Source organism: Gorilla gorilla, chromosome 9 (genome assembly GCF_029281585.2).
Source record: "Gorilla gorilla gorilla isolate KB3781 chromosome 9, NHGRI_mGorGor1-v2.1_pri, whole genome shotgun sequence".
Lineage (NCBI taxonomy): Eukaryota > Metazoa > Chordata > Mammalia > Primates > Hominidae > Gorilla > Gorilla gorilla.
Window position 1 is genome coordinate 6,678,783 of NC_073233.2, and position 26,671 is coordinate 6,705,453.

Below are 26,671 nucleotides of genomic sequence, written 5' to 3' on the forward strand. Positions count from 1 at the left end.
GGTTGTATTGAGCCGAAATCGCGCCATTGCACTCCAGCCTGGGTGACAGTGTAAGACTGTGTCTCAAAAAATAAATAAATAAATATAGCTAAACGTGGAGTTACCCAGCAATACTTGTAGGTATCATACTCAAAAGAATAAAAAACAAGGACTCTCAAACAAATACTTGCATATGCTTCACAGCAGAACTATTCACAAGAGCAGAAAGGTGGGACAACCCAAACACCCATCCATGTACAAACAAACCAATTGTGGTGCATACATCAGTGGAACATTTAGCCATAAAACAGGATGAAATACTAACACAAGCTACAAGGCGAAGGAGCGAGAAATATTTTCAGGAAATAAGCTCGGCACAAAAGGCCATCTGATTGCCGGGCGTGGTGGCTCACGCCTGTAATCCCAGCACTTTGGGAAGCCGAGGCGGGTGGATCACCTGAGGTCAGGAGTTCGAGACCAGTCTGACCAATATCGTGAAACCCTGTCTCTACTAAAAATACAAAAATTAGCTGGGCGAGGTGGCAGGCGCCCGTAATCCCAGCTACTTGGGAGGCTGAGACAGGAGAATCGCTTGAACCCAGTAGGCAGAGGTTGCAGTGAGCCGAGATGGCATCACTGCACTCCAGCCTGGGCGACAGAGCGAGACTCCGTCTGAAGAAAAAAAAAAGGAAAAAGAAAAAGGCCATCTGATTACATTTAAATGAAATAATGAAACATCCAGAATATACAAATCTATAGAGAGAAAGCAGGTTCGTGGTTGCCAAGGGCTGGAGGGAGAAGAAATGAGGAAGGACTGCTTAAAAGTACAAGGGTTTTCTTCTGGGGTGATCAGCATGCTCCGGAGCTTGATAGAGATGATGGGTACACACGCTGTGAATGCACCAAATGCCAATGAACCGAACACCTTAAAATAGTTAATTTTATGTTATGTCAAATTCACCTCAATAAGCTGGGTGGACACTTGAGGTCAGGAGTTCAAGACCAGCCTGGCCAACATGATGAAACCCCATCTCTACTGAAAATACAAAAAAAAAGTGGGCCGGGCTTGTTGGCACATGCCTGCAGTCCCAGCTACTCAGGAGGCTGAGGCGGGAGAACTGCTTGAACCCAGGAGGCGAAGGTTGCCATGAGCAGAGATGGCATGCAGCCTGGGCGACAGAGCAAGACTCTGTCTCAAAAAAACAAAACAAACAAAAAAATTCACCTCAATAAAAACTAAGTAAATAAAAAAAAGTCCTGTGCCATGTCTCCATTTCAGAGTTTTATCTTTATTTAAGATTTTTCAACTCTATCCTATTCTAAGAAACCCATTCTACAGAAATACAGAAGTACATAGCAGTATAAGCACAGGTATCACTGCTATATTTTTAATAGTAAAAATTACATACATCAAACAATGTCCCACAATACGTGAATGGCTAAATGTAATACTCTACAGTTAATAAAAAGAGTAAGCAGAACTGTGGGTATTGACACAAGAGATCCATGAAACTGCTCAGTAAAAAATCAAGCTGTAGAATACTAAGCTTAAAATGACCCCACTGCTGAAAATTTTTTTTTTTTTTTTCAGACGGAGTCTCACTCTGTCGCGAGGCTGGAGTGCAGTGGCACAATCTCGGCTCACTGCAACCTCTGCCTCCCGGGTTCAAACGATTCTCCTACCTCAGCCTCCCTAGTAGCTGGGACTACAGGTGTGCGCCACCACGCCCGGCTAATTTTTGTATTTTTAGTAGAAACGGGGTTTCACCATGTTGGCCACCAGGATGGTCTTGATCTCTTGACCTTGTGATCTGCCCACCTCGGCCTCCCAAAGTGCTGGGATTACAGGTGTGAGCCACTGCGCCCAGCCTGAAAAAAAAATTTTTTAACTGTGTGTAGGTGTATGTACATAGATACGTGCACGTGTTGATATAAACATATCACTTTTTTTTTTAAAGGCCTGGAACATTATACACAAAGCTGTTAAAAGTGGGCAGCAGGGGCTGGCATCGTGGCTCATGCCTAGTATCCCAGCACTTTGGGAGGCCAAGGTGGGCGGATCACCTGAGGTCAGGAGTTTGAGACCGGCCTGGCCAACATGGTGAAACCCTGTCTCTACTAAAAATACAGAAAAAAAAAAAATTAGCCGGGTGTGGTGGCACATGCCTGTAATCCCAGCTACTTAGGAGGCTGAGGCAGAAGAATTCCTTGAACCCGGGAGACGGAGGTTGCAGTGAGCCGAGATCGCCCACTGCACTCCAGCCTGGGCGACAGAGTGAGACTCAATCTCAAAAAAAAAAAAAAGGGGGCAGCTGGAATTGGCTGAAGGGAGATTCATTTTCCCTACATATTTCTATATTGTCTTAAATTTTTTTACAAGCATGTATTAATTTTCTAATTTACAAATAAAATGTTTCACACTATTATTGTTCAACTGTCCTTTCGAGACAATGCTTATAAAATACCACTTTTCCAGATCACCCCAACAGCAAACTGCAGAAGGACAACCAACAGCAGGATAACTCACCCGAATGTCCTCCCCTGGGAAGGGTCTTTGGCAGACTGTGCAGGTGGCAGAGGCAAAGGTTCCATGAGCTTCAACCAGCTTTGAGGCAGGGATGCCCGACACTGAAATTCAAGCCAAAGCGAAGTGTTGCTGCCGCCTCCGAGATGAGCACGCAAGGCCAAGAGCACAACTTCTGGGCTTGGCAGGACTCCTGGAAGGAGGCACAGCCCCTTGGGGTTGTGATGTCCTCAAGCCTGGTTTTCATGCTCGTATCACCTACATGCGCCATCAACCAGAATAAGGCAGGGGAGCAAAGGGGCGCCTAGCTGGAGCCAAATCACGGTTAAAACAAAGCCTGTCAAAACTCAGTACGAAAAACCATTTGATAAAAGCTCAAATAAAATTATATCCAGCCGGGCACAGTGGCCCATGCCTGTAATCCCAGCACTTTGGGAGGCCGAGGTGGGCAGATCATTTGAGGCTAGGAGTTCAAGACCAGCCTGGCCAGCATGGTGAAACCGTACCTCTACTAAAAATACAAAAATTAGCCAGATGTGGTGGCGGGCACCTGTAGTGCCAGCTACTCGGGGAGGCTGAGACAGGAGAATCGCTTGAACCTGGGAGGTGGAAGTTGCAGTGAGCTGAGGTCGTGCCACTGCACTCCAGTTTGGGTAAGAGAGCGAGATTCTGTCTCAAAAAAAAAAAAAAAAAATTACACCTAATACCAGGCTGGGTGCAGTGGCTCATGCCTGTAATCCCAGTGCTTTGGAAGGCCAAGGCAGGAGGATCACTTGAGGCCAGGAGTTTGAGACCAGCCTCAGCAACATAGTGAGACTTGTCTTAAAAAATTTTTTAAATTAGCCAGGCATGGTAGTGCATGCCCGTAGTCCCAGCTATTCCAGAGGCTGAGGCAAAAGGATCACTTCAGCCCAAGAGTTCAGGCTGTAGTGAGCTATGATCATGCCACTGCACTCTAGCCTGGGCAACAGAGCCAAGACCCTGTCTCAAAAATTTATATCTAATATCCAGGAACATATTTTCTATTCTACAGATACCAAGTTAAAATGAGGATATAAATATCATAAATTCCAAAAGAATTGCTTGGTAGAAACAGACAAAAAGTGACTTCTTATGAAAGTTGTGTTAGTATTAACTGGTTCTGAAAGGCTGCGGTGGCACAGCCAGGGTCCCAGCTGCAGGAGGCTTCCCAAGTCACTGTCGCTGCCCTAACTCAGCAGTGCTGAATCTCACAGCCAGGAGCTCCCACCTTCCCACAAGGCCTGCCCTGCTGCACCTCTGGGAGAAGAGCCCACCAACATGGGGCATCCACTGCTGCCTCTGTGGTTCCAAGTCAGGGGATCCTTCTGGCAAGGAAACACATTCCTGGAGCCAAGGTGCCACCTCTTTTTAACTGACAACACATCAGCAGTCTCTCCGGGAGCCAGGAGACTGCTCCTAGCTCCCGGAGAGCTGACCGTCCCAGCACCTGTCTGCATCACTGCACATAAGGAAAAGGCCCCCACCAAGTGCTTCCGTTAGGTGCACGGCCAGAAGTTGGCACAACCGGTGAATCGCTGGTTTGGGCACCATATGGACACGGTCAAGAAATCACCACAGACTAAGTGTGACCATACTAAGGAATTACTAGTGATTCTTCAGTGTGAGTCACTATCACAGTTGTTTTTATTTTTTAATTATTTTTATTTTTATTTATTTTTTTGAGACAGAATCTCCCTCTGTCGCCCAGGCTGGAATGAAGTGGCACGATCTCGGCTCACTGCAACCTCCGCCTGCTGGGTTCAAGAGATTCTCCTGTCTCAGCCTCCCGAGTACCTGGGATTACAAGCACACACCACCACGCCTGGCTAATTTTTTGTATTTTTAGTAGAGACGCGGTTTTGCCACGTTGGCCAGGCTGGTCTCGAACTCCCGACCTCAGGTGATCCACCTGCCTCGGCCTCCCAAAATGCTGGGATTACAGGTGTGATCCCACACCTGTAATCCGGCACCCGGCCGGAGTTGTTTTTAAAGTATTCTCTAGAGCTATCCATTCATGTGTTTATAGATTATTTCTAGATTAAATTCATGATGTGAGAGATTTGCTTCAAAATAATCTGGGGATTTGGAAGAAGGTGGTGAGGACGCAGGAAGGACTGGCTGTGTGCTGGTGATGAGGACAGGACGGTTCGTTACATTGCTCTCTGTGTGTGCTCAAAAAAATTCCGTAGTACACTTCTTAAAAGAGAAAAGAAAAAAAGAGATCATCACACCAGATTGGCAAAACAATGTCAACTTCTGCCCAAAATACACAGCTCTGCAGGTATGCAGGAGAACAAGCAGTGGCCTTTAAACACCCAGAGGACATTTTCCTTGGGAACAAAGCCCTAACTAGTTGGCTCAAAAAAAGTCCCAAGGAAGAAGCATAAGCGATAGCTTTTGGCCGTCCCCAGAAACAGGCACCCGAGCATCCCCTGTGAGAAACAGGCACCCGAGCCTCCCTGGGAGAAACAGGCACCCGAGCCTCCCTGGGAGAAACAGGCACCCGAGCCTCCCTGGGAGAAACAGGCACCCGAGCCTCCCTGGGAGAAAAAGAATGTGTGCGACTCACAGAGGGCTCACCTCTCTCAAGCCCATCGATGTTCTGCGTGTAGAGCCGCAGAAGCAGCCCCTTGTCATGAAGCAGCCGGAGAAAGTAGTGAGTGACGTTGGGCTTGTAGTTTCCAGGGTACAGCTCCTTGGCCAAAGTGAAAAAGGGCTTGGGGTTGTGAAAGAAGAATGGGAGTTCAAAAATGGCCTCGGGGTACGGGAGATCGTACTGCTGGAGGTTGCTGTACAGGCCACTCCCCGGAGATCTGCAGGGAGAGAAGAAAGGCTCTGAGGCCTTTGGAAGAGGACAGGGAAGTAGAATAAACCGGGCAGTGGGGAGGGCAGGAGGCAGGGGAGGGGAGCGCAGAAGGCAGGTGGGACTGTGGGCAGTACCTGAAGTCTGGAATGCCACTGGGTGTGCTGATGCCGGCCCCCACCATGACCACCACCCTCTGGCAGGCTCTGGCCCGAATCAGCTCAGCTACATCCTGCAGGGAAAGCTTCCCCTTGTCACTGCTGCCTCCACTTCCAACAACACTTGAAGCACCCACAGAAAAAGATATGGGCCTTCTTTCACCTTTAATACTGACAGAAAAAAACACAGCAGCAAAGGAAACAGATAGCAACCAATCTCAGGATAGCAAGAACGAGCATGGCTCTGCCCTCTGCACCACCGCCACCCTCGAGAATGACCATGTGTGTCTCCCCAGGCCTCTCAAAATAATCACCTTTCTTAGACGACTATTGGGGTACAACAAAAAGCAGTCATAAATCAGAAATCAAGACTTATTTGGGAGCAAAAAATTCAGGTTAATGGGAACTGTGCTCATTTCATAATTCAGTACACTCAGTAGGCGCTCAACTCTGACTGACTGCAAACCTCCAAAGGGGTCTCCTAATGAAAACTGGTTAAGGAGTCAAGAAGAAAAGAGGGAAAACCCTGGTTCTAAAACCATCTCACCACCTATTAAGTGCCCCACTTCACACAGCATTTCAGACATCTATTCACTTAAGGTCATTCCCCAAACAGCTACCGTGCTCCTACTAAACACGAACTGTTAAGACAAGCACAAAAGGAATGAAAGTTATTATTGCTGTTGAGTGCCTGCTGAGGGCAAGGTATCACGAAGGGTGCCTGAGTACATTCCTCATCTACGTAAATAAAATGTTTGTGAGTCACTGAAAAACACATAAACGGCGTTTTACCAAATGTCTGGAACATAAGTAAGACGTATGGCTTAAAGTACATGCTGCATGGTGTGAAATTCACTGGGAGTGGGGGACCCTGAGGGGCAGGCATGGGTGCAACCTGGGAGGGACACTGTGCAAAGGACACAAACAACAAATTCAGAGAGCTCAAAAATCCAAAGCCAAACTGGAGGAAGCCCATGCAATGGACCACTCCTCACACGCAGCCCTATGCCTCCTGCTTTAGGGCCAGTGGTAGCAAGGATTTGTTTTTTTTTTTTTTTTTTTTTTTTTTTGAGACGGAGTCTCGCTCTGTTGCCCAGGCTGGAGTGCAGTGTCGCGATCTCGGCTCACTGCAAGCTCCGCCTCCCAGGTTCACGCCATTCTCCTGCCTCAGCCTCCCGAGTAGCTGGGACTACAGGCACCCGCCACCACGCCCGGCTAATTTTTGTAATTTCAGTAGAAATGGGGTTTCACCATGTTGGCCCAGCTGGTCTCGAACTCCTGACCTCGTTATCCACCCGTCTCATCCTCCCAAAGTGCTGGGATTACAGGCATGAGCTACCGCGCCCGGCCAACTCTTCAGGATCTATTAAACTTTTTTCTTTTTTTTTCCCACAGGTAGATAAGAGTCTTGCTCTGTCAGCCAGGCTGGAGTGCAGTGGCTCAATCATAGCTCACTGCAGCCTTGAACTCCTGGACTCAAGGGATCCTCTTGCCTTAGTCTCAGGAGTAACTGGGACAACAGGCTTGCGCCACCATGCCCGGCTAATTTTTAAATTTTTGGTAGAGATGGGGGTCTCGTTATGTTGCCCAGGCTGGTCTTGAACTCCTGGCCTCGGGCGATCCCCGTCTCAGCCTCCGAAAGTGCTGGTATTACAAGTGTGAGCTACCACTTCGAGACTCACTTTTCACCAACATTTTCAGCAGTTGTGTCAGACAGCAAGTCAATGTGCCATTATTTACTTAAATATTCATCCATTATAGGGCATCTGATACCTAACAACCATGGACCTTAAGATTTTTTCCTATGTAGCCTCAGTTCTTAGATGCAATTACTATGGAGACGGGTACGATCACATGTCAGTGGGAGTATTAACTGCACAACATTTATGAGGGATAATTAAAGCGTTAAATGCATATACTTTTGGACCTAGCAGTCCCAGTACTAGGAATTTATGCAAACAGTGAGGTGCCAGCAAAGTTATTCACCACAGCATGATGCACAATAACTAAAGGTTAGAACGTATTTCAATGAGGGAATGGTGAAATAAACGACAAAACCCCCCATAAGGGACGTCCACAGATCAGCATAAAGACGGAGGCCCCGGTGTTGGAACGCACGTAAACTCCCAGACATGCCGCAAAGGAAACACGGCAAGGTGAGAAAGAGTGGGCGAGGTGTCGACAACGAACAGGCAAGAAGTGCTTGTCCTTGCCCAAAATACCTCGAAAAGAAGAAACCGGGAGCTGCTGCCCTCGGCTGCCTCCGGAATGCCCTGGGCACCTCGGGTCTGGGAGGCCTCTGCAAGGGGCGCGCCGGGTCCAAGGGCTCACCGCGGGCCCCATGGCTGCCTCTCAGCCCCGCACTCACATCGTCCCTGCCGCCAAGCACCAGCCGACAGCCGCAGGCCTGGAACGGCCCCACGCCTCCCCAGGCCTCGACCCGTTCAACTACCCGGCGCCACAGCCGGAGGGCTGCCGCGGCGCGCCAACCCCAGAACGCCATGTTCCGCGCAGTCCGAGGAGTCCTCCGGACTCGCCCCGCCCCCGGCGCCCCGGCCCCGCCTCCGCCTCCCACCCCCGCCCCCGGCGCCCCAGCCCCGCCTCCGCCTACCGCCCCCGCCCCTGGCGCCCCGGTCCCGCCTCCGCGTCCCGCCCCCGCCTCCTTGCCGACGCCTCCGGCGCGCCCAGGTAGACGTAGAGGCGAGTAGAGGAAGTTCCTTAGTCTGGTGTCTGACCTCTCGCTCCGGAGGTCAAACCTGGAGCCAGCATTTCTGTACCCTGCGCTCACACCTTTTTCAACCCGGATGGCGGTGATAGTTAATACTTTCTGAGCGCTTTTACTATGGTCAGGCATTATATTTACACCTAGTCCTCGCAAAACACTACTGGGAAGATCCTCATTTGACAGGAGCAATTCCGGGTCACAAAGGCTGACACCACAAAGCTAGTCCGTAGCGGGTTCGACCACAGGCGCCCACACTCTTTAACGCCTCAATGGCACAGCCAAGTGCGCGGGAAGTAGGCTGCAAAAGCCGGAGAGTTTTGTCCGGAGCGCAGAGACGCGCTGTAACCGAGCAACCAGCGGGGCCCGCCCCCGGCCGGCTACGGCGCTCCCAGCCTGCCCCGCGCCGCTCGGCGCCGGAAGTGAGTGAGCATTTCCGGCAGCCATCCCCGCGGTGCTGACATCCCGGTTGTTCTTCTGTGCCGGGGGTCTTCCTGCTGTCATGAAGGACGTACCGGGCTTCCTACAGCAGAGCCAGAGCTCCGGGCCCGGGCAGCCCGCTGTGTGGCACCGTCTGGAGGAGCTCTACACGAAGAAGTGAGCGCCGAGCAGACGGGCCCTGGGCCCCGGCGATAGAGGGAGACGGAGGGGGCAGGCGGGCGGAGGAGCGGACCCTTGATGGGCTGAGGGCGCCCAGACCCAGGTTGAGGGGAAGCGGGGACGTGTAGCGACCGGCTGTGCCGGCAAGGTTTGCTGAGGAACCTCGAGTGGCAGGGTCGAGGAATGAGAGGGATGACAGACCACGAGGGCCAAGAGCTGTAGCCAGGATGTTTCGGTCTGAGATTCACTGCTTCCTTAACGGGGGACTGTGACTGAGGCTTCTGAACTCCTCTACCTCGGGTCTTACTAAAACGGTTCAGGAGTAGCCTTTGATTTTAGCTCTTGATTCCAGTCTAACAAGCAAACACACTTTCAGGGCCACCACCCACTTTGGGAAACATGTTGGTGATTCGTGCTTAGCCTTGTCATAGTGTAACTGTATCTACAGTTATCTTTCTCGTGGTCTGGAGTTGATAAACCAGAGGCTAGTACAGCTTTGCTGTCTTCCCTATTCATTCTGCAGCTGGTTGCACGGGGTGCAACCACTTCCGCCGTCCCATTGTCTTTACCTTCCATTGTATTTCTCATGGGCTTTCTGCCCCTAGAAAGATCTTAAAGTTTAGGTTTGTTTAGAAACAGGATGAATTGCAGAGCAATTAAATTCTTGCTAAGCACCAACCTCCTTTTAATATGAGTAGAATAAATTGCTGGCATTGGGCTGGAGCTATTCCATAGAAAATACATCTCCTGTAGTAACCTCCCTGTTAACCCTAGCATTTAATATAATACCTTTCACATAGATGTTCCATACATGTTTTGATGATGTTTAGCATTCAGCAGCCTTCTGCTATTAGCAGTTTTTGAGAGCAAATTAATGTTTGGCAAATAATGGTTTGTGTTGGATAGCACTTGGTAATTTTCAAAGCATTTTATCTGCGTTATTAAATATTAGCCTTTGGGTTTTGGATGAAGCGCTATGTCACTGTCCCTGAGGTTTTAAATATTAGCTTATTTAATCTTTTATTCATCCTTTTCACAGAGGAGGAAACTGAAGCTCATTTTAATTGCCTTCCCTGAGATACTCAGCTAATACGTAGAAGAGCCAGCATCTCAAGTTAGATATGTATGATTCCAAAGTTCTCGTTTCCAATCAAACCTCACAATAACCCTTTGAGTTAATCTAGATTAATGTTCTCCATTTCATACCTGGGAAAACTGAGTCTTAGAGAAGTTAAATGATCTCAAAGTGACATAGCCATTCAATAGCAGAGCCAGGAAAAGAACTCAGGTTTATCACATCTGCTTTAGCATTCTTTCTGCTACACAGTAGAGACTGGTTAGTATGGATTTAGTATCCCTTATCAGAAATGCATTGGGGCGGCCGGGCGCAGTGGCTCATGCCTGTAATCCCTGCTACTCGGGAGGCTGAGGCAGGAGAATCACTTGATCCTGGGAGGCAGAGGTTGCAGTGAGCCGAGATGGCGCCACTGCACTACAGCCTGGGCAACAGAGTCAGACTCTGTCTCAAAAAAGAAAGAAATGCATTGGGGCAAAAGTTTTTTTGGAGTTAGTATTTTTTCAGATTTTGAAATATTTGCGATATATACTTACCCGTTCAGTATCCATAAATCAAAAATCTGAAATCTGAGATGCTCCAGTGGTCATTTCCTTTGAGCCCTATGTTGGTGCTCAAAAAGTTGTGGATTTTGGAGCATTTTGAATGTTGGAGTTTTGGATTAGAGATACCCAACCTGTATTTGTGACTTGATAGAATCATCAAGGCTGGAGGTGTCTGTGACTGGATATTAGGTTAGAGGTCTTAAGGGCTGTATGTTTTTCAGGTTGTGGCACCAGCTGACACTTCAGGTGCTTGATTTTGTGCAGGATCCGTGCTTTGCCCAAGGAGATGGTCTCATTAAGGTAAATAATTTGCCATACCAGATTAGATTATATGAATGTGCTCAAGGACTTTTTAAAATAAGGTAGGCTTTATGCTAATAATAATAATAAGCTCCAATATTCAGCAGTCACTTTACGTCAGGTACTGGTCTGAGCGCTTCACATATCCTTCATGACAACGTTGGTCAGTAGATACTATTATCTCACTTTTTTGATGTAGAAGCAAACATAAGACTTTAAGTAACTTACCATAGATCACTGCTGATAAGTGGCAGAAGAGGATTCAAACACTGACATTCTGGCTTTTTTTAAAATTCTAGCATAAAGTACTATCTTACAACATGCCTAAGTATCTTAGTTCATAGGCTTCTTTTTAGTACTCTAGTTTTAGAAACAAAGTTCAAACCCAGTTAGAGGGTGGAGTAAGGTATGAGGAAGATTACTATCTGTGGGAATCTTAGATAACTTCCATCACTCCCCTTCTTTAAGCCGCACTGCTTGCTTGCCCAGACACTTCTGTCCTGGGTAGTGTGGAAAATAAAACACCTTTTGTACTTCGGTTGAGGGTAGGTGGATTGGAGGGAGAGTCCTGTATAGTGTCATGCTGCCTCTGTAATAGAGGACTTTTAGAATTTTTTCAGCAGTAGACAAATACGCACCTTCTTTCCCAGCCTTCCCCAGATCCTCTGACACATCCCCACGAATTTGCTCACTGGTAGCCTCCTCTTTGAAGTTTTTCCTGACATCTTACTCTATGATGGCTTTCTCTGATTCTGAATGAATCAGATTCATACCAGCATTGCAACTGATAGCTTATAATTACATTTTGAGTCATTTCTCCTGAATACATTACTTTTATATGCTCGCAATAGAGCTTACCACCTTGCTACCCCACCACCTGGGCTTGTAAGATTTTCTTGTGGTTTATAGCCATCAATTTGACATTTTACTATTCAGAGGAACTTACAATCATCTGTAAGCCTGGAGATTTTGCTAAACATTCAGTCTTCTGGATTATGTGGGAAAATGATAAATGAGACCTGCTTTTTTTTTTTTTTTTTTGACGGAGTTTCGCTCTTGTTGCCCGGGCTGGAGTGCAATGGTGCGATCTTGGCTCACTGCAACTTCCACCTCCCGAGTTCAAGCGATTCTTCTGCCTCAGCGTCCCAAGTAGCTGGGATTACAGGTGCCCACCACCACAGCCAGCTGATTTTTGTATTTCTTAGTAGAGATGGGGTTTCACCAGTGTTGGCCAGGCTGGTCTCAGACTCCTGACCTCAGGTGATCTGCCTGCCTTGGCCTCCCAGAGTGCTGGGATTATAGGCAGGAGCCACTGTGCCTGGCCTGAGACCTGTCTTAATACTTGTTCCCTAAGGTTCTAAATCATCACGATAGATGATTCATAATTGTTTATCTCTGTCCTTTGGTTTCTTATCTTTAAATCACTTTTCTACACGTGACAAAATATTTCCTCAACCTCATGGTAAGGTGATGTTTATTTAGGTTGGCAGATCTGAGTTTACTTTTCCCATAGACAGAATAAACCTTTAAAATTTGTTGGGATCCAGCTAGCATAAGTGTAAAATGGATAGTATTTATGAATTTGTAGTCACCAGAAGTAATTTTGACTTTCTGGACTTAGTGGGCTTCTTTTTTAAGGTAATTTTTTAGATTAATACATGTCAGGAAAGTTCAAACATTTCCTTCTAATAAGGAAGATATCTTTGAAATAGTCTTTTGTAATAAAAATGCCATTTTATTTATTTATTATTATTATTTTTTGAGACGGAGTTTCATTCTTGTCACCCAGGCTGGAGTGCAATGGCACAGTCTCAGCTCACTACATCCTCCTCCTCCCGGGTTCCAGTGATTCTCCTGCCGCAGCCTCCAGAGTAGCTGGGATTACAGGCACCCGCCACCACGCCTGGATAATTTTTGTATTTTTAGTAGAGACAGGGTTTCATCATGTTGACCAGGCTGGTCTCAAACTCCTAACCTCAGGCGATCCACCTGCCTTGGCCTCCCAAAGTGCTGGGATTACAGGTGTGAACCACCACCTGGCCACCATTTTATTTATTTTGGGTGGGCAAAGGGACAGAGTCTCGCACTGTCGCCCAGGCCGGAGTGCAATGGCAGATCTCAGCTCGCTGCAACCTCCGTCTCCCCAGTTCAAGCCATTCTCATACCTCAGCCTCCCAAGTAGCTGGGATTACAAGCGTGTGCCACCACACCTGGCTAATTTTTGTAGTTTTAGTAGAGATGGCATTTCACCATGTTGGCCAGGCTGGTCTTGAACTCCTGTCCTCACGTGATCCACCAGCCTCGGCCTCCCAAAGTGCTGCATAACAGACGTGAGCCACAGCACCGGGACAAAAATGCCATTTTATTTAGTTGACTGTTTCTTGTGTGTCTGATTGGAATATGTAATTGCTACAGGGGTGTTTTCATCCTTCTACCTTCATATCCCAGAGGAACTACAGGCTCTCCTAATCCAAAGTTAAGGTCATTTGGAGGTTCCCTCTCCTACTGTGCCCACACTAGGCGCTCTTGGCCCAGTTACCCCTAACTCAGAGGTTATTGTCAGCTCTCCTTCTCTGTGACCGGCCCACATCTGAGTGAGTCTGGTTCGTTACCCCTAAATCTCTCTCAAATTATTCATCCATCCTCATTACGGTTGCTCCCTCACTCTCCTGTCTTGGCCAGTAGTAGCCTCTGACTGTTCTCTCTCAGTCTCTTTCACCTGCTGTCCTCTCTGCCCCAGGCATGTTTCTAAAATAGAAATGATCATGTGTGTCCTCTGGTTCGGCCTTGCACTCTGGACAGAGACCAATCTTCAGTGCTTCCTAGTCTGTGTCCCTCAGAAATGCCCCTGAAACATAATGTATTTTTTTCTTCAGTGCTTTTGCACATGTTTGTTACTGTCTGGAATGTTCTTCTCTCAGCTTCTTCCCCTCCCACACCAAATGGCCACCTCTCTAACCGCCCTTCATTCCTTGAAACTCAGTATTGCCACTTCTACAGTAACCTTTGAAGCCTCTCCCTTTGGCTGATGCACTTCTGCGCTTTTTTCTTTCTTTCTTTCTTTTTGCTCTTAAACTCACTGTATTGTCATTTATTTGTTTAAAGACTGTCTTCAGTGGACCAGGAGCTCCTTGAAGACACATCATTTGTCTTACACGTTCTATGTTGTAGTATCTAGTATGGAGTCTGAGGAAGTGCTCAAGTGTGCTGAATGGCTAAGAAATTTGAAAACGGTGCATAATTAGCTTTAATTAAAATCTGAAGGAACTCCATTCCGTTTGATTAGCAAACATTTCTTTTTTTGTTTTAAATTTTATTTCATTAACTTAATAGGTGAACAAAATGTGTATTTCAAATCTAATTGAAATTCATCTGAAACATGTTTACACAGAAGATAGATATAAGATTTCAAGTAACTTATTGTACAGTCCATTGTCCATTTTAAGATATTCTTTCTTCCAAAAAAACTGCGTTGAATGTCAAAAAAAATCTTTTATACTCCATAAAAGTGAGATGCAAACTTCTGATATAAATTTATTTCACTGTCAACTCCGATGATAAAGATGGGAGGCACAAGCGTTCACAGTTCAGTTAAATGATGCAAACGAAAAGCTTCTGTTTTCCTTTGATACAAATTAGAAGCCTCCATTCAGGTCTCTTACAGTAGTACTGCATACTTGATCCTGATACTACATTATGTCTTTTTCTTTTTCTTTTTTTTTTTGAGATGGAGTTTCACTCTTGTTGCCTAGGCTGGAATGCAATGGCACAATCTCAGCTCACAGCAACCTCTGCCTCCCTGGTTCAAGCGATTCTTCTGCCTCAGCCTCCCAAGTAGCTGGGACTACAGGCGCGCGCCACCACGCCGGGCTGATTTTTGTATTTTTAGTAGAGACGGGGTTTCACCATGTTGACCAGGATGGTTCCAATCTCTTGACCTCACGATCCGCCCGCCTCTGCCTCCCAAAGTGCTGGGATGACAGGCGTGAGCCACTGCACCCGGCCGGTTACGTCTTTTTCTTTCCTTTTCCTTTTTTTACTTCCCTCTCCTTGTTGAAGACTTTGGTCACCACCGCCTGTTTTTTTGTGTCCTTGTTTTTAGTTTAGGTATCGTTTATGCTGCATACAACATTACTGACTTAACGTGGTGGGAAATGTACAAGATAGAGGCTGCCATTTTCCTGTTTGAGCTGGGCCCAGATTCTGCTTTTATATTGAACATCACGATTCCATTCTCTAGAGAACATTTTATTTTTCTCAAGAAATGCATTAAGTCCAACTGCTAAACATAGATCTTGAATCTCTAGCTGTAGGATTTTCAACAGTCTTACTTATGGGGATTCACCTTCCTTCCACAATGGTCTTCTTCTTATTTAAATGAGTAGGACAGATACAAATAAACCTGAACATAGATCTTGAATCTCTGGCTGTAGGATTTTCAACAGCCTTACTTATGGGATTCACCTTCCTTCCACGATGGTCTTCTTATTATTTAAATAAGCAGGATAGATACAAATAAACCTGTCCTGGTAGGCTGGGGACCACATGGCAGCGCAGGCCATCTTCACAAGGGTCGAAATACCAACAGCCCAGAAGCCACAGGGAGAGAACTGAGGGAGCGTTTCAATCTGATAGTCTATTTAGCTTACAGTACCTGGAAGAAAGAATATAGGAATCTGTCTGGAGGTTCTTATAGGTCAGTACTCTAATTCCCAAAGCTAGAAGAAACCTAATATTCCTTAGTAATCTGTTGATCATTTATGTGAATGTAAATAAGCCCTGATATGGTCTCCTATCATTCTGCAAACATGCATTGCTTACTGTGTGCTGGGCACTGTGGCTTGCACACTCCCAACTTGATAGCATTGATGCAGCTTGTTTACCAAAAATAGTGTTTGGGGTCTTCATTTTGCAGAATAAAAGACATCCTATAATTTCTCTCCATGTTTTGGTTTCACAGCTTTATGAAAACTTTATCAGTGAATTTGAACACAGGTAAAACCCTCTCATCCGTTTTTCACTTTGAAAATGAGTACATTGATACTCAGTGGTACTCAAAGACTGGTGGTTTTTATTTCAGGGTGAATCCTTTGTCCCTCGTGGAAATCATTCTTCATGTAGTTAGACAGATGACTGGTAAGTCTCACTTTGTTTTATAAAGGAGCAGATCCAAATGGTGGTTAAAATTATTTTGAAATATAAGTTAACTGAACTTTTGTGTTTTCTGTATCAGATATTATGTTTTTATTATACTTTATGGTCAAAACCTAAAGATTACCCTACCTAAGGGTGTCTTGGTTAGCAGAAACCAGTCTGTTGATGGTCCTTCTGATTGTTCTTTCTTTTCCAGATCCTAATGTGGCTCTTACTTTTCTGGAAAAGACTCGTGAGAAGGTAAATGTGACATGTGAGCAATACCTTTTAGAGTATGTATGACTTAACAGTTTGTGTCCATGCTCACTGTCCAGACCTTTAGAGACCACAAGGCCTCTAGTCATCAAGGTTAAGTTAATGTACAAGTAGCTAGCTTCCTTTGTTAGTCAACTGCCCACATTCTGAGGTTTCTTGTTTTTGTTTTTGATGTCTTAGGTGAAAAGTAGTGATGAGGCAGTGATCCTGTGTAAAACAGCAATTGGAGCTCTAAAATTAAACATCGGGGACCTACAGGTTACAAAGGTGAGATCACCATAATACAGATTTATCTTTGGTTTAAAATTATTTAAAACCCTAGGGAAAAAATAACCTATTTTTCTTCTTTACTGTTTATTTTAAAACATTTTTAAATTACAGAAAAGTTGCAAAAATAACACAAAGAACTACTATACCCCAACCTAAATTTCCCATTGCAAACCTTTTTTTTTTTTTTTTTTTTTAAAGACGGAGTCTCGCTCTGTTTCCCAGGCTGGAGTGCAATGGTGCAATCTCGGCCCACTGCAACCTCCGCCTCACGGGTTCAAGCAATTCTCCTGCCTCAACCTCCTGAGTAGCTGGAATTACAGGCGCGTGCCTCCATGCCCAGCTAATTTTTTTGTATTTTTAGTAGAGACAGGGTTTCGCCACGTTGGCCAGGCTGGTCTGGAACTCCTGACCTCAAGTGATCCCTCTGCCTCAGCCTCCCAAAGTGCTGGGATTACAGCCGTGAGCCGCTGCGCCCAGCCCCCGCCATTGCTAACCTTTTACCGCTTTTGCCTTTGTGTGTGTCTGTAGCTTTTTTCCAAAACCACTTAGGAGTAAGTTGCTGATACAATGCCTGTTGCCCTTAAACAAAAGAGCACTCCCCTGTGTGATCACAGCACATCCGTCTAATAATGACTCCACATGGCCTCAGTCAGCCCAAAGCACATTGGTTCTCCCTGACCAAGGTCAGCCTACACACCACTGGCATGTCACGTGCTATTTCTCCATCTTCCTTCTGCTTCCTAAATGTTGTTGAAGTATCCTGTCTATTTTTATGTTTTTCTTATGTTCAATTATGTTTTGGTGCAGTTGGGAGACAGGTATGGATGTGGGTGGCAGTGAAACCGACATGTGGCTGGTCCACCTGGTTGAACCAGAACCTGTGTGTGTGTGTGTGTTTGTGTGTGTGTTTGTGTGTGTGTTCGTGTGTTTGTGTGTGTTTGCGTGTGTGTTCGTGTGTTTGTGTGTGTGTGTGTTTGCTAATCACAATGTTAAAGAAAATATTGGGGGTAAGGGTTAAAAGTGTTCATGTCCTCATTGCCCTGAAAAGATACTTTTTATTGTTTATTGTCAGTCCTAACCCATATGCATACTTAGTGCATTTTATTTTCAAATATTTTAAGACATATTGAAAGCTATAAGTCACAGTACAGAATGCTGTAATAGGCATCCATGTGCCCCAACCAGCTTAGGAAGGAATGAAGCCACACGGCACAGTCAGGGTCCCAGTACCCTTCAGATCACACTTCTCCCCCAGCCAGGCTCCCTCTCATGCCCATGCATTTCCTTGTCCTTCATTAAATAGGGGTGTGTAACTCAAGCGTTTTAACATTGGCTCAATACTAGGTTTCAGAGTCATGTGGGTATGTGTAACCAGTGTGCTGTTACTCCTATACGGTATTTCATTGTATAAGTGTTTCACAACATATGTATCCAGTCTCCTATTGAAGAGATTTAGGGCCAGGTGCGGTGGTCACACCTGTAATCCCAGCACTTTGGGAGGCTGAGGCAGGTGGATCACGAGGTCAGGAGTTCAAGACCAACCCAGCCAAGATGGTAAAACCCCGTCTCTACTAAAACCACAAAAATTAGCCAGGCATGGTGGCAGGCGCCTGTAGTCCCAGCCACTCGGGAGGCTGAGGCAGCGAATTGCTTCAGCCTGCGAGGCGGAGGTTGCAGTGAGCCGAGATCGCACCACTGCACTACAGCTTGGGCAACAGAGCGAGACTCTGTCTCAAAAAAAAAGGGAGAGAGATTTAGGTTGTTTTTTTTTTTACTATCACAAACAGTACTGCCATAAGTATTTCTGTGCCTGGTCCCTTGTGTGTGGGCAGAATCTCACCAAGATGTATGCCTAGAGACTACAGGTACAAGCTGTGTGCATCTCTGCCTTTCCCAGGTACATGCTCCCTCAGCACCGTATGAGTACTCTGGAAGCTCCATGTCTTCAACACCTGATAGTTTCAGGCTCTAACTCTTGCTGATCTAATAGAAGTGAAATTATATCTTGTTGGGGGTTTAATTTGCATTTCACAATTACTAGTGGTTTATTGGCCATTCTGTTTGTGTCCCCAAATTTGTCAATTGCCTGTTAATGTCTTTTGCCCATTTTTCTACTGTGTTGTTTGTCTCCTGACTCATTTGTAAGTGTTTTTATATTTCCTTGGTCATAATTGCTGGTGGGTTATACATGTAAATATTGTTTCCCAGTCTGTAGCTTGTCTTTGTACTTTTTTCTGTGTTTTGGATTAAGTTTTCCATTTTAACGCGGTCACATTCATCAGTCTTTTCCTTGGTAGTTGATGCTTTTCATCTCACAATATATTACTTTAAAAATCTTAGCCAAGCACAGTGGCTTGAACCTGTAATCCCAGCTACTACAGAGGCTGAGGTGGGAGGATCACTTGAGGCCAGGAGTTCAAGACCACCCTAGGCAACAGAGTGAGACCCTGTCTCTAAAAAAATAAAATAAACTTTTAACTTAAAAAGAGAGATGATTTTCCTTCCTGTGTATAGGAAACAATTGAAGATGTTGAAGAAATGCTCAACAACCTTCCTGGTGTGACATCGGTTCACAGTCGTTTCTATGATCTCTCCAGTAAATACTATCAAACAATCGGAAACCACGCGTCCTACTACAAAGATGCTCTGCGGTTTTTGGGCTGTGTTGACATCAAGGATCTACCAGGTAACCTAGGCCATTAAATCCATGTCACACAGGAGCATATTCTCCAAACTTAGCATCTGTGAGTTGCTTGAGGTGACAGTTCTCAGAAATTACTAAGGTGGGGCTGGGCACGGTGGCTCACGCCTGTAATCCCAGTACTTTGGAAGGCTGAAGTGAGTGGATCACCTGAGGTCAGGAGTTCAAGACCAGCCTGGCCAACATGGTGAAACCCTGTCTCTACTAAAAATACAAAAAACTAGCCAGGTGTGATGGTGGGTGCCTGTAACCCAGTTACTCGGGAGTCTGAGGCAGGAGAATCACTTGAACTCGGGAGGTGGAGGTTGCAGTGAGCCAAGATTGTACCACTGCACCCCAGCCTGGGTGACAGAGCGAGACTCCATCTCATCCAAACAAAAAAGAAATTACTCAGATGGATTCATCCTGTTTTGAAGAAAAAAATGGGAAGATTTGTGTAAACTTTAGTTTCTACATTATATTTGTCTCCAGCATTTAATTTACATGAAAATGAGGCTAATTCCTCCTAGCTCCTTTACTGTTCCTTCTCCAGTTCCTTACTGTTACCTAAGTCACAGGTGTTTGTAGGAAGAACCATGATGTAAACACCTTCTCAGCCCTCCCCGCCCACCCATCTGCTGCAGAATAAAGGGTACATGAAATCCCTGTAGCTGAGACCCTTGTTTTGAAAACTGAAATTCCAGACCCATGGGGACAAATTATTAAATCTTTCAAGGATTTGAGAGTGGAAAGAAAATGACCAGTGAGTTTTGGAAAAAGTGTAAGGAATATATGTTCAGAAAATAAATTTTCAGCATATTTTAGATGTTTCTCACAAAACACTGTTGAAGCTAAGGAGACCAGCAACTCTTAACAGTGTTGATGCAGTTTTTATTACTGTATGTCAAGAAAAATATATCGGAAAAGGAACTAAGGTGGTCAAGAGAACAATAGACTTGCTGTCTAGGAACAGAAAGTAAGTTAATTCTGGTCTGAAAAGAAGCTAGGTTAGGTAACTTAAATTTATTCCTTGCCATAGCAGAAAAGAGATTTAAGGCACTTCCTGGAAGTGGCACAGCTGAAAATATGAATAGATTCACATATATTTAGGAAAAAATAAATGAATGCTCCTCCCAAAAAACCCATGTATATATGGTTCCTGGTATAATCTAAGTCAACCCAATACTTCAGAAGAGGTGACTAATGTCAAGGCTTTGTAATAACAACCATTACAAACAATGTTTTTTTACTTTTTGTTATATGAGATTTTTAAAGCTAAACAGGACTGATTATTATGACTGGATTGTAAGTGAGCCTGTGTTGCTACCATAGTGTCTGAGCAGCAGGAGAGAGCCTTCACGCTGGGGCTAGCAGGACTTCTCGGCGAGGGAGTTTTTAACTTTGGAGAACTCGTAAGTTGACCCTGAGCTCAGCTTCCTTAACAAGAGAGAGACTAAAGTGTTACTAGCTGACCATCTCCATCCTCACAGCTCATGCACCCTGTGCTGGAGTCCCTGAGGAATACTGACCGGCAGTGGCTGATTGACACCCTCTATGCCTTCAACAGTGGCAACGTAGAGCGGTTCCAGACTCTGAAGACTGCCTGGGGCCAGCAGGTAGGACTCCCACGATGCCCAGCCCTTATTCCCCCATGTATCTACTCGCTCATACAACAGATGTTCATTGAGCGTCTTCCCTAGGCACACAGGAAAGAACTGGGCAAAGAGGAGACCAAGATAGGCTAGTCCTTGCTCTCATAGAGCAGAGAGTTAAGTGGTTGGTTAGCCACAGCATTACTCAGTGCTGCAGACGAAGAGTGAGGGTGTTCTGAGAAAACAGAATCGAATGTGGGCCCTGCATCTACGCTGGGTGGAGGGGGTGTCACAGAAGATGTAGAAGTCATAGTGACCTAAGGTCTGTGTGACCTTAGGAATGAGTGAAGAGGTACGGGAAGAGTGCACTCAGCGGAGAAAACGGAAAATTTTAGTATCTTTGCTGAACTGAAAGAGGGATGTGTGAGGCTAACATGAGTGGGTGGGAGAGAGCATGGGATGAAGGAGGAACAAATGCCTGGTGAAGAGAATGGGAGAGCGGCGGGTGCAGGGATGGGGAGAGCAGTGGGTGCGGGGAGGGGGAGAGCGGCGGGTGCGGGGAGGGGGAGAGCGGCGGGTGCGGGGAGGGGGAGAGCGGGAGGGGGAGAGCGGCGGGTGCGGGGAGGGGGAGAGCGGGAGGGGGAGAGCGGCGGGTGCGGGGAGGGGGAGAGCGGCGGGTGCGGGGAGGGGGAGAGCGGCGGGTGCGGGGAGGGGGAGAGCGGCGGGTGCGGGGAGGGGGAGAGCGGCGGGTGCGGGGAGGGGGAGAGCGGCGGGTGCGGGGAGGGGGAGAGCGGCGGGTGCGGGGAGGGGGAGAGCGGCGGGTGCGGGAAGGGGGAGAGCGGCGGGTGCGGGTAAGGGGAGAGCGGCGGGTGCGGGGAGGGAGAGAGCGGCGGGTGCGGGGAGGGGGAGAGCGGCGGGTGCGGGGAGGGGGAGAGCGGCGGGTGCGGGGAGGGGGAGAGCGGCGGGTGCGGGGAGGGGGAGAGCGGGAGGGGGAGAGCGGCGGGTGCGGGGAGGGGGAGAGCAGGAGGGGGAGAGCGGCGGGTGCGGGGATGGAGAGAGCGGCGGGTGCGGGAAGGGGGAGAGCGGCGGGTGCGGGGAGGGGGAGAGCGGCGGGTGCGGGGAGGGGGAGAGCAGGAGGGGGAGAGCGGCGGGTGCGGGGAGGGGGAGAGCGGCGGGTGCGGGAAGGGGGAGAGCGGCGGGTGCGGGGAGGGGGAGAGCGGCGGGTGCGGGGAGGGGGAGAGCAGGAGGGGGAGAGCGGCGGGTGCGGGGAGGGGGAGAGCAGGAGGGGGAGAGCGGCGGGTGCGGGGAGGGGGAGAGCGGCGGGTGCGGGAAGGGGGAGAGCGGCGGGTGCGGGGAGGGGGAGAGCGGCGGGTGCGGGGAGGGGGAGAGCGGGAGGGGGAGAGCGGCGGGTGCGGGGAGGGGGAGAGCGGGAGGGGGAGAGCGGCGGGTGCGGGGATGGAGAGAGCGGCGGGTGCGGGAAGGGGGAGAGCGGCGGGTGCGGGGAGGGGGAGAGCGGCGGGTGCGGGGAGGGGGAGAGCGGGAGGGGGAGAGCGGCGGGTGCGGGGATGGAGAGAGCGGCGGGTGCGGGGAGGGGGAGAGCGGCGGGTGCGGGGAGGGGGAGAGCGGCGGGTGCGGGGAGGGGGAGAGCGGCGGGTGCGGGGAGGGGGAGAGGTCCATGCAGGGAGAACAGCCAATTCACCTCAGTGCAAGGGGAGGGCAGGCACTGGGTGAAGTTGTCTCTGGAAGGTGGGAGTTAGGGAAAGGTGCTCAACAAGGGCTTGAGCTTTAATGATAAGTATGTTCTTTTTTAATGAGATTATTAGAAGTAAATATTAATAAAATGTTAACTGTGGTAGGAATTATGGTTATTTTTGTGTTTTTCTGAAACTTTCAATTTTCTCAGTTTAAAATAAACTTGTAAAATTCATGCATAGTGGAGCAGGGTAGATATAGATGAAGGCACTGTGAAGAGGCAGAAAGCACAGATGCAGCCAGACCTAACTGTGGTCTGATTATTTATTGATATCTCAAAAAAAGGTGACACTCAGAAAGGAAGATGGCTAGTTATAGCAATTTAAAGAAAAAAAAATTGTAGATGCATGTTGGCAGCATCTGTTCAGGCAGCAAAGCCTGTCTGGAGGGGTAGTGAGCCCTTTACAGAGCTTGACCTGTCCAGTACTTGCGGCAGAAATGTCCCCATCGGGGCTACCTGTGTCAGGATATGAGTTGCTATTTGAATTAAAACAACAAGTCTCCTTGGTTTAATTCTGTGCTCACGGGTAACGTTTTGATCCATAAGAAGAGATGATGCATATCTTGCAGAAGCGTATATTCTAGTTCTCAGGACAATGATATTTTTCATTATAAATTAATAACTTGCTCTTTTGATTCAGAACAAGTCTCTAGAACTTAAGGAAGCTTTTCCTCAGAGGGGCTCCACTTGCACTGGCTGACTGAGCCGGCAGCAGCCCTTGAAAGAAGCCCCCTGGGCAGTAGGGTGTATCCTTCCCAACAGCACCTTGACCAGGAGAGTCTTCTCGAAATGCCCGTACCCTGTGGCCCTGCCTAATGGTGTCTGTAGCATTAATACAAATCTTACCTTGTAAATTCCTTGCCTTGACAAAGTTTCCCAGTTAGGTGCGACTCTTTCCATTTCCTAAGAAGAATGAAGTTCAGATCACTTGTTGTTAATGAGCTTCAGCAGTCTGCAGTGTGAAATGTTTGGATCTGCTTAGCTGGTTTTTGTTGGGTCTACTGTTATAGAACGAATTCCAGAGCCCCAGTTAAGTAACTGATAAGCACAAGCATGGAAGACATTTTTCTGTCTTTCTATACTTCACAGCCTGATTTAGCAGCTAATGAAGCCCAGCTTCTGAGGAAAATTCAGTTGTTGTGCCTCATGGAGGTAAGCAAACACCCAGGAGCCACTTTGTCTGTGGTTTCAGATTTTGGTCGGGTGGGGGCGCTGCACTCTCCAAGCCTGTCCTGAGCAGTGTGAGCTTTCAGTGGTGCTGCTTCTGCTGTGCATCACTCTCTTCACCACCTTCCTTTTCCTTTGCTACCACTTGCTTTTTTAAGTTTATATTTGGCTCTTAGCTCAGACGACACCCTCCCACCCCACTGCCACCACCCTGAGGCCTTCCCTGACCATCTGAACTGAGATGAAGTAGCTGCCCCTCTCCCCATGATGCAGTTGTTGCCTCATTGCATGTCGCTTCTTGTCTACACGCACATCTGTCTTTCCCCACTAGAACTTAAGCTTCGTCAGGAAGTGGCCCTTAGATTTCTGGTTTGCCGTGGTCAGCCCTGGTCAACCCTGGCAAATTGTGGCCTCAGGTACTTGTTCGGGGATTGAACAATGGCTACTGTCAGAAACTCCTGTAAGGCATTTTGCTGTTATCCTTCTTATCTAAGCATTGAAAGCTTGTTCTTAACAAGATATATGTCTAATATTAGGAAACTTTTTAGTATGTGGGGTACTAATAAGATCTCTATTTTTATTTGGAAAAATAGTTTAAAATAGTTAATAAAATTTTTTCCAGATGACTTTCACACGACCTGCCAATCACAGACAACTCACTTTTGAAGAAATTGCCAAAAGTGCTAAAATCACAGTGAATGAGGTACGGTCCCTAGGCTCAGGGTGTTAGAGCAGCAAAGCTGCCACATGGAGGAGTCAAGGCTCTTGTGTGAGCACTGTGCTCCCTAGACAGTAAAAAATGACGGGAGGAGCGGCATCTGCTTCTCACAAGCCATCTGGGTCCATGGGGGTGTGTCAGGCTATCTTGTCTTACACACGCCTCCCTCTCTGCACAGGTGGAGCTTCTGGTGATGAAGGCCCTTTCGGTGGGGCTGGTGAAAGGCAGTATAGACGAGGTGGACAAACGAGTCCACATGACCTGGGTGCAGCCCCGAGTGTTGGATTTGCAACAGGTGATGTGTTTGAAACCCATTATTCACCTCTGTGGATTTTGAGGGGTTGTGTCTATACCATCTTAGTTTCATTTGGATGGAAGCCATTTGGGAAGACAGCATTATTAGACAAGAGGTTTTGGAGAAGGAAATACTGCTGTTGGGTTTTTCTAAGAGCCTAATTTAATGCAAGCCTAGGGTTTGAACCCTGCATTTAAAAGCTTATGATGACAATGGCACTGGTTGTGCTGACGGTGCCTTTTAATCTTAAGATAGGAGCTCTGATCAGATACGTTCCTGGTTCTGTGATTTGAGCTCACGTCGCTCTTACATTTGCTGGAAATGCGATCCTGTGGATTTCCTCTGTTCTTGTCTGCTTTCTTTCATGCACGTTTTTTCTAATGTTCCTGTGAAAAGAATTAACCCGGCAAGTCCCGTCCCACTCCCCCAGCTCAGAGGTCCTTTTCACTAGAGCTGCCCTAGAGAGTTAGCTGGAGATATAGAGTCACCCCATCAGGTGCTGTGCCGGCCACTCGGCCTGTGTCTCCTGCGTGTCTTAACGTCCCTTGTGTCCGGATTTCCATTTCAGATCAAGGGAATGAAGGACCGCCTGGAGTTCTGGTGCACGGATGTGAAGAGCATGGAGATGCTGGTGGAGCACCAGGCCCATGACATCCTCACCTAGGGCCCCCTGGTTCCCCATCGTGTCTCCTTTGACTCACCTGAGAGAGGCATTTGCAGCCAATGAAGCTGGCTGCTCAGACGGTCGACATTGAATTTGGGTGGGGGTTGGAATCCTGTCTGAAGTACAGACTGTTCTTGCTCTAAAAACAGGACTGTCCCTGATGGGAGCCAGGCCACAGGGAGGAGGCTTCTTTGTGGGTCTCTCCTGCAGAGGGTGGGGGTCTCAGGGTCTTAGGTGATAAGGGAGAGAAAGAACGTGCGAGGCAGGAAGTCCCCTGAAGTGTGTGTACTCCGAGGTGGATCTCCATCCCCATCCACCTGTACGGACATCTTTTCCGTTGTGGTTTGAGAATGTTCCTATAATAAACCCCTCTGCTTTGTTCTTCTTGTGGCTCTGTTTTCTTGGGCTTAGCTTCCAGGCCAAGCCTGTGCCTGGAGGTTAAAAAGCATGAGCTGGAACCTTGGGAAGACATGGTGGGGGTAGCCTTGGCCCTTCTCCTCCCTGCACATACAGTAGACGGGCAGAATCCAGCACCAAGGACTAACGAGGACGCTGGTCCTATCTTTATTGTTAGTCAACAGAGACCTAGGGGTATCCACTCCCTTCTCCAGCCCTCTCAGGTACCTGCCCCGACACAGGCATCCATCCACATCCTTGTCACCACTGATCATTCAAATAGCCACCAGCATCTGTGACCTAGTGTGCCCCAGTGCGGACATGAGCCATCCCTGGGACTGGGCATGTAAAGGAAACCACCTTGAGGTTCCCCGTCTGGGAGTGGAGGTGCACGTACACAAAGAATCACAAAGTGAACATTAGGTGGAAGGACAGTTTAATGTGATCTTTCAGTCCTGGGCCTGCAGTGACAGCATGGAGCACTTGCAGCTCTCCAGGTGGGGTGAGACCCAGCCTCCAGGAACCAGGAAGCTGATGAATGTGAGAGCCCCACGGCCTGCTCCTGTTGGAGGAAAGCACCCACAAGTCTGCTAGGCTGGCAAAGGACAGTTCTCCGGCATCTTCTCCAGCCTTTTCCTCTTTGGTTGCTGGTGTCTGAGCTCCTGGTTTTTTCCACCTCGTCCAGGCCTCGCCTGACCTCATGGCCCCAGACCCCTCTCAGTCTTTCCACCCACCCTCTCCAGACCTCATTTGGCCCTGGTCCAGATGGCCTGACACCCCAGCTGTTCCTCGTCAGTCACAATCGCTGGGATCTATTGACCACTAGCCTTTATACCCACCTCACGGTCAAGTTCCCAAGGCCCTGTGGTGCACCCTTCAACCTTCTGCAGCCCCTCTCAGCTGCTCAGGCCAAATGTCTTAGTGTGAGCCTCCATTTCCCTCAGACACTCATGTGTACATCGAGCCTGATGACTCCCCACCCTCCCTAAGTCCGGCCTCA

General features: G+C 47.7%; 2 protein-coding genes across 21 annotated transcripts in view; one reads left to right on the plus strand and one right to left on the minus strand.

Moving 5' to 3' along the window:
* The window catches only part of SIRT3 (sirtuin 3), a 23,100-nt gene extending 14,704 nt beyond the window's left edge, over positions 1-8,396 (minus strand). For 2 of the 20 annotated variants that reach the window (XM_019036202.4, XM_055355678.2), the window contains exons 1-4: positions 8,221-8,339; positions 5,465-5,656; positions 5,105-5,337; positions 2,507-2,607 (exon numbers count right to left, since the gene is read on the minus strand). In XM_019036202.4, coding sequence (XP_018891747.1) covers positions 2,507-2,607; positions 5,105-5,337; positions 5,465-5,656; positions 8,221-8,339 — 645 coding nt within the window. The other 18 variants (XM_063710831.1, XM_063710832.1, XM_055355681.2 and 15 more) reach the window with 16 other exon arrangements.
* Positions 8,397-8,470: 74 nt separating this feature from the next.
* PSMD13 (proteasome 26S subunit, non-ATPase 13) lies at positions 8,471-25,659 on the plus strand. Its single transcript, XM_004050333.4, has 13 exons — positions 8,471-8,804; positions 10,649-10,727; positions 15,688-15,722; positions 15,808-15,863; positions 16,078-16,121; positions 16,317-16,403; positions 18,921-19,092; positions 20,419-20,498; positions 20,577-20,702; positions 23,521-23,583; positions 24,221-24,301; positions 24,495-24,611; positions 25,180-25,659. Exons 1-13 carry the CDS (start codon positions 8,710-8,712, stop codon positions 25,273-25,275), a joined length of 1,131 nt encoding a protein of 376 aa, XP_004050381.1. The 5' UTR covers positions 8,471-8,709; the 3' UTR covers positions 25,276-25,659.
* Positions 25,660-26,671: the final 1,012 nt, after the last annotated feature.

Bases quoted from the DNA above. Each gene is read 5' to 3' on its own strand.
- PSMD13 (XM_004050333.4), top strand. From the start codon at position 8,710: ATGAAGGACGTACCGGGCTTCCTACAGCAGAGCCAGAGCTCCGGGCCC. The intron at 8,805-10,648 runs GTGAGCGCCGAG...TATGTTTTTCAG, and splicing joins GAGGAGCTCTACACGAAGAA to GTTGTGGCACCAGCTGACAC. The intron at 19,093-20,418 runs GTAACCTAGGCC...TTGCTACCATAG, and splicing joins TGACATCAAGGATCTACCAG to TGTCTGAGCAGCAGGAGAGA.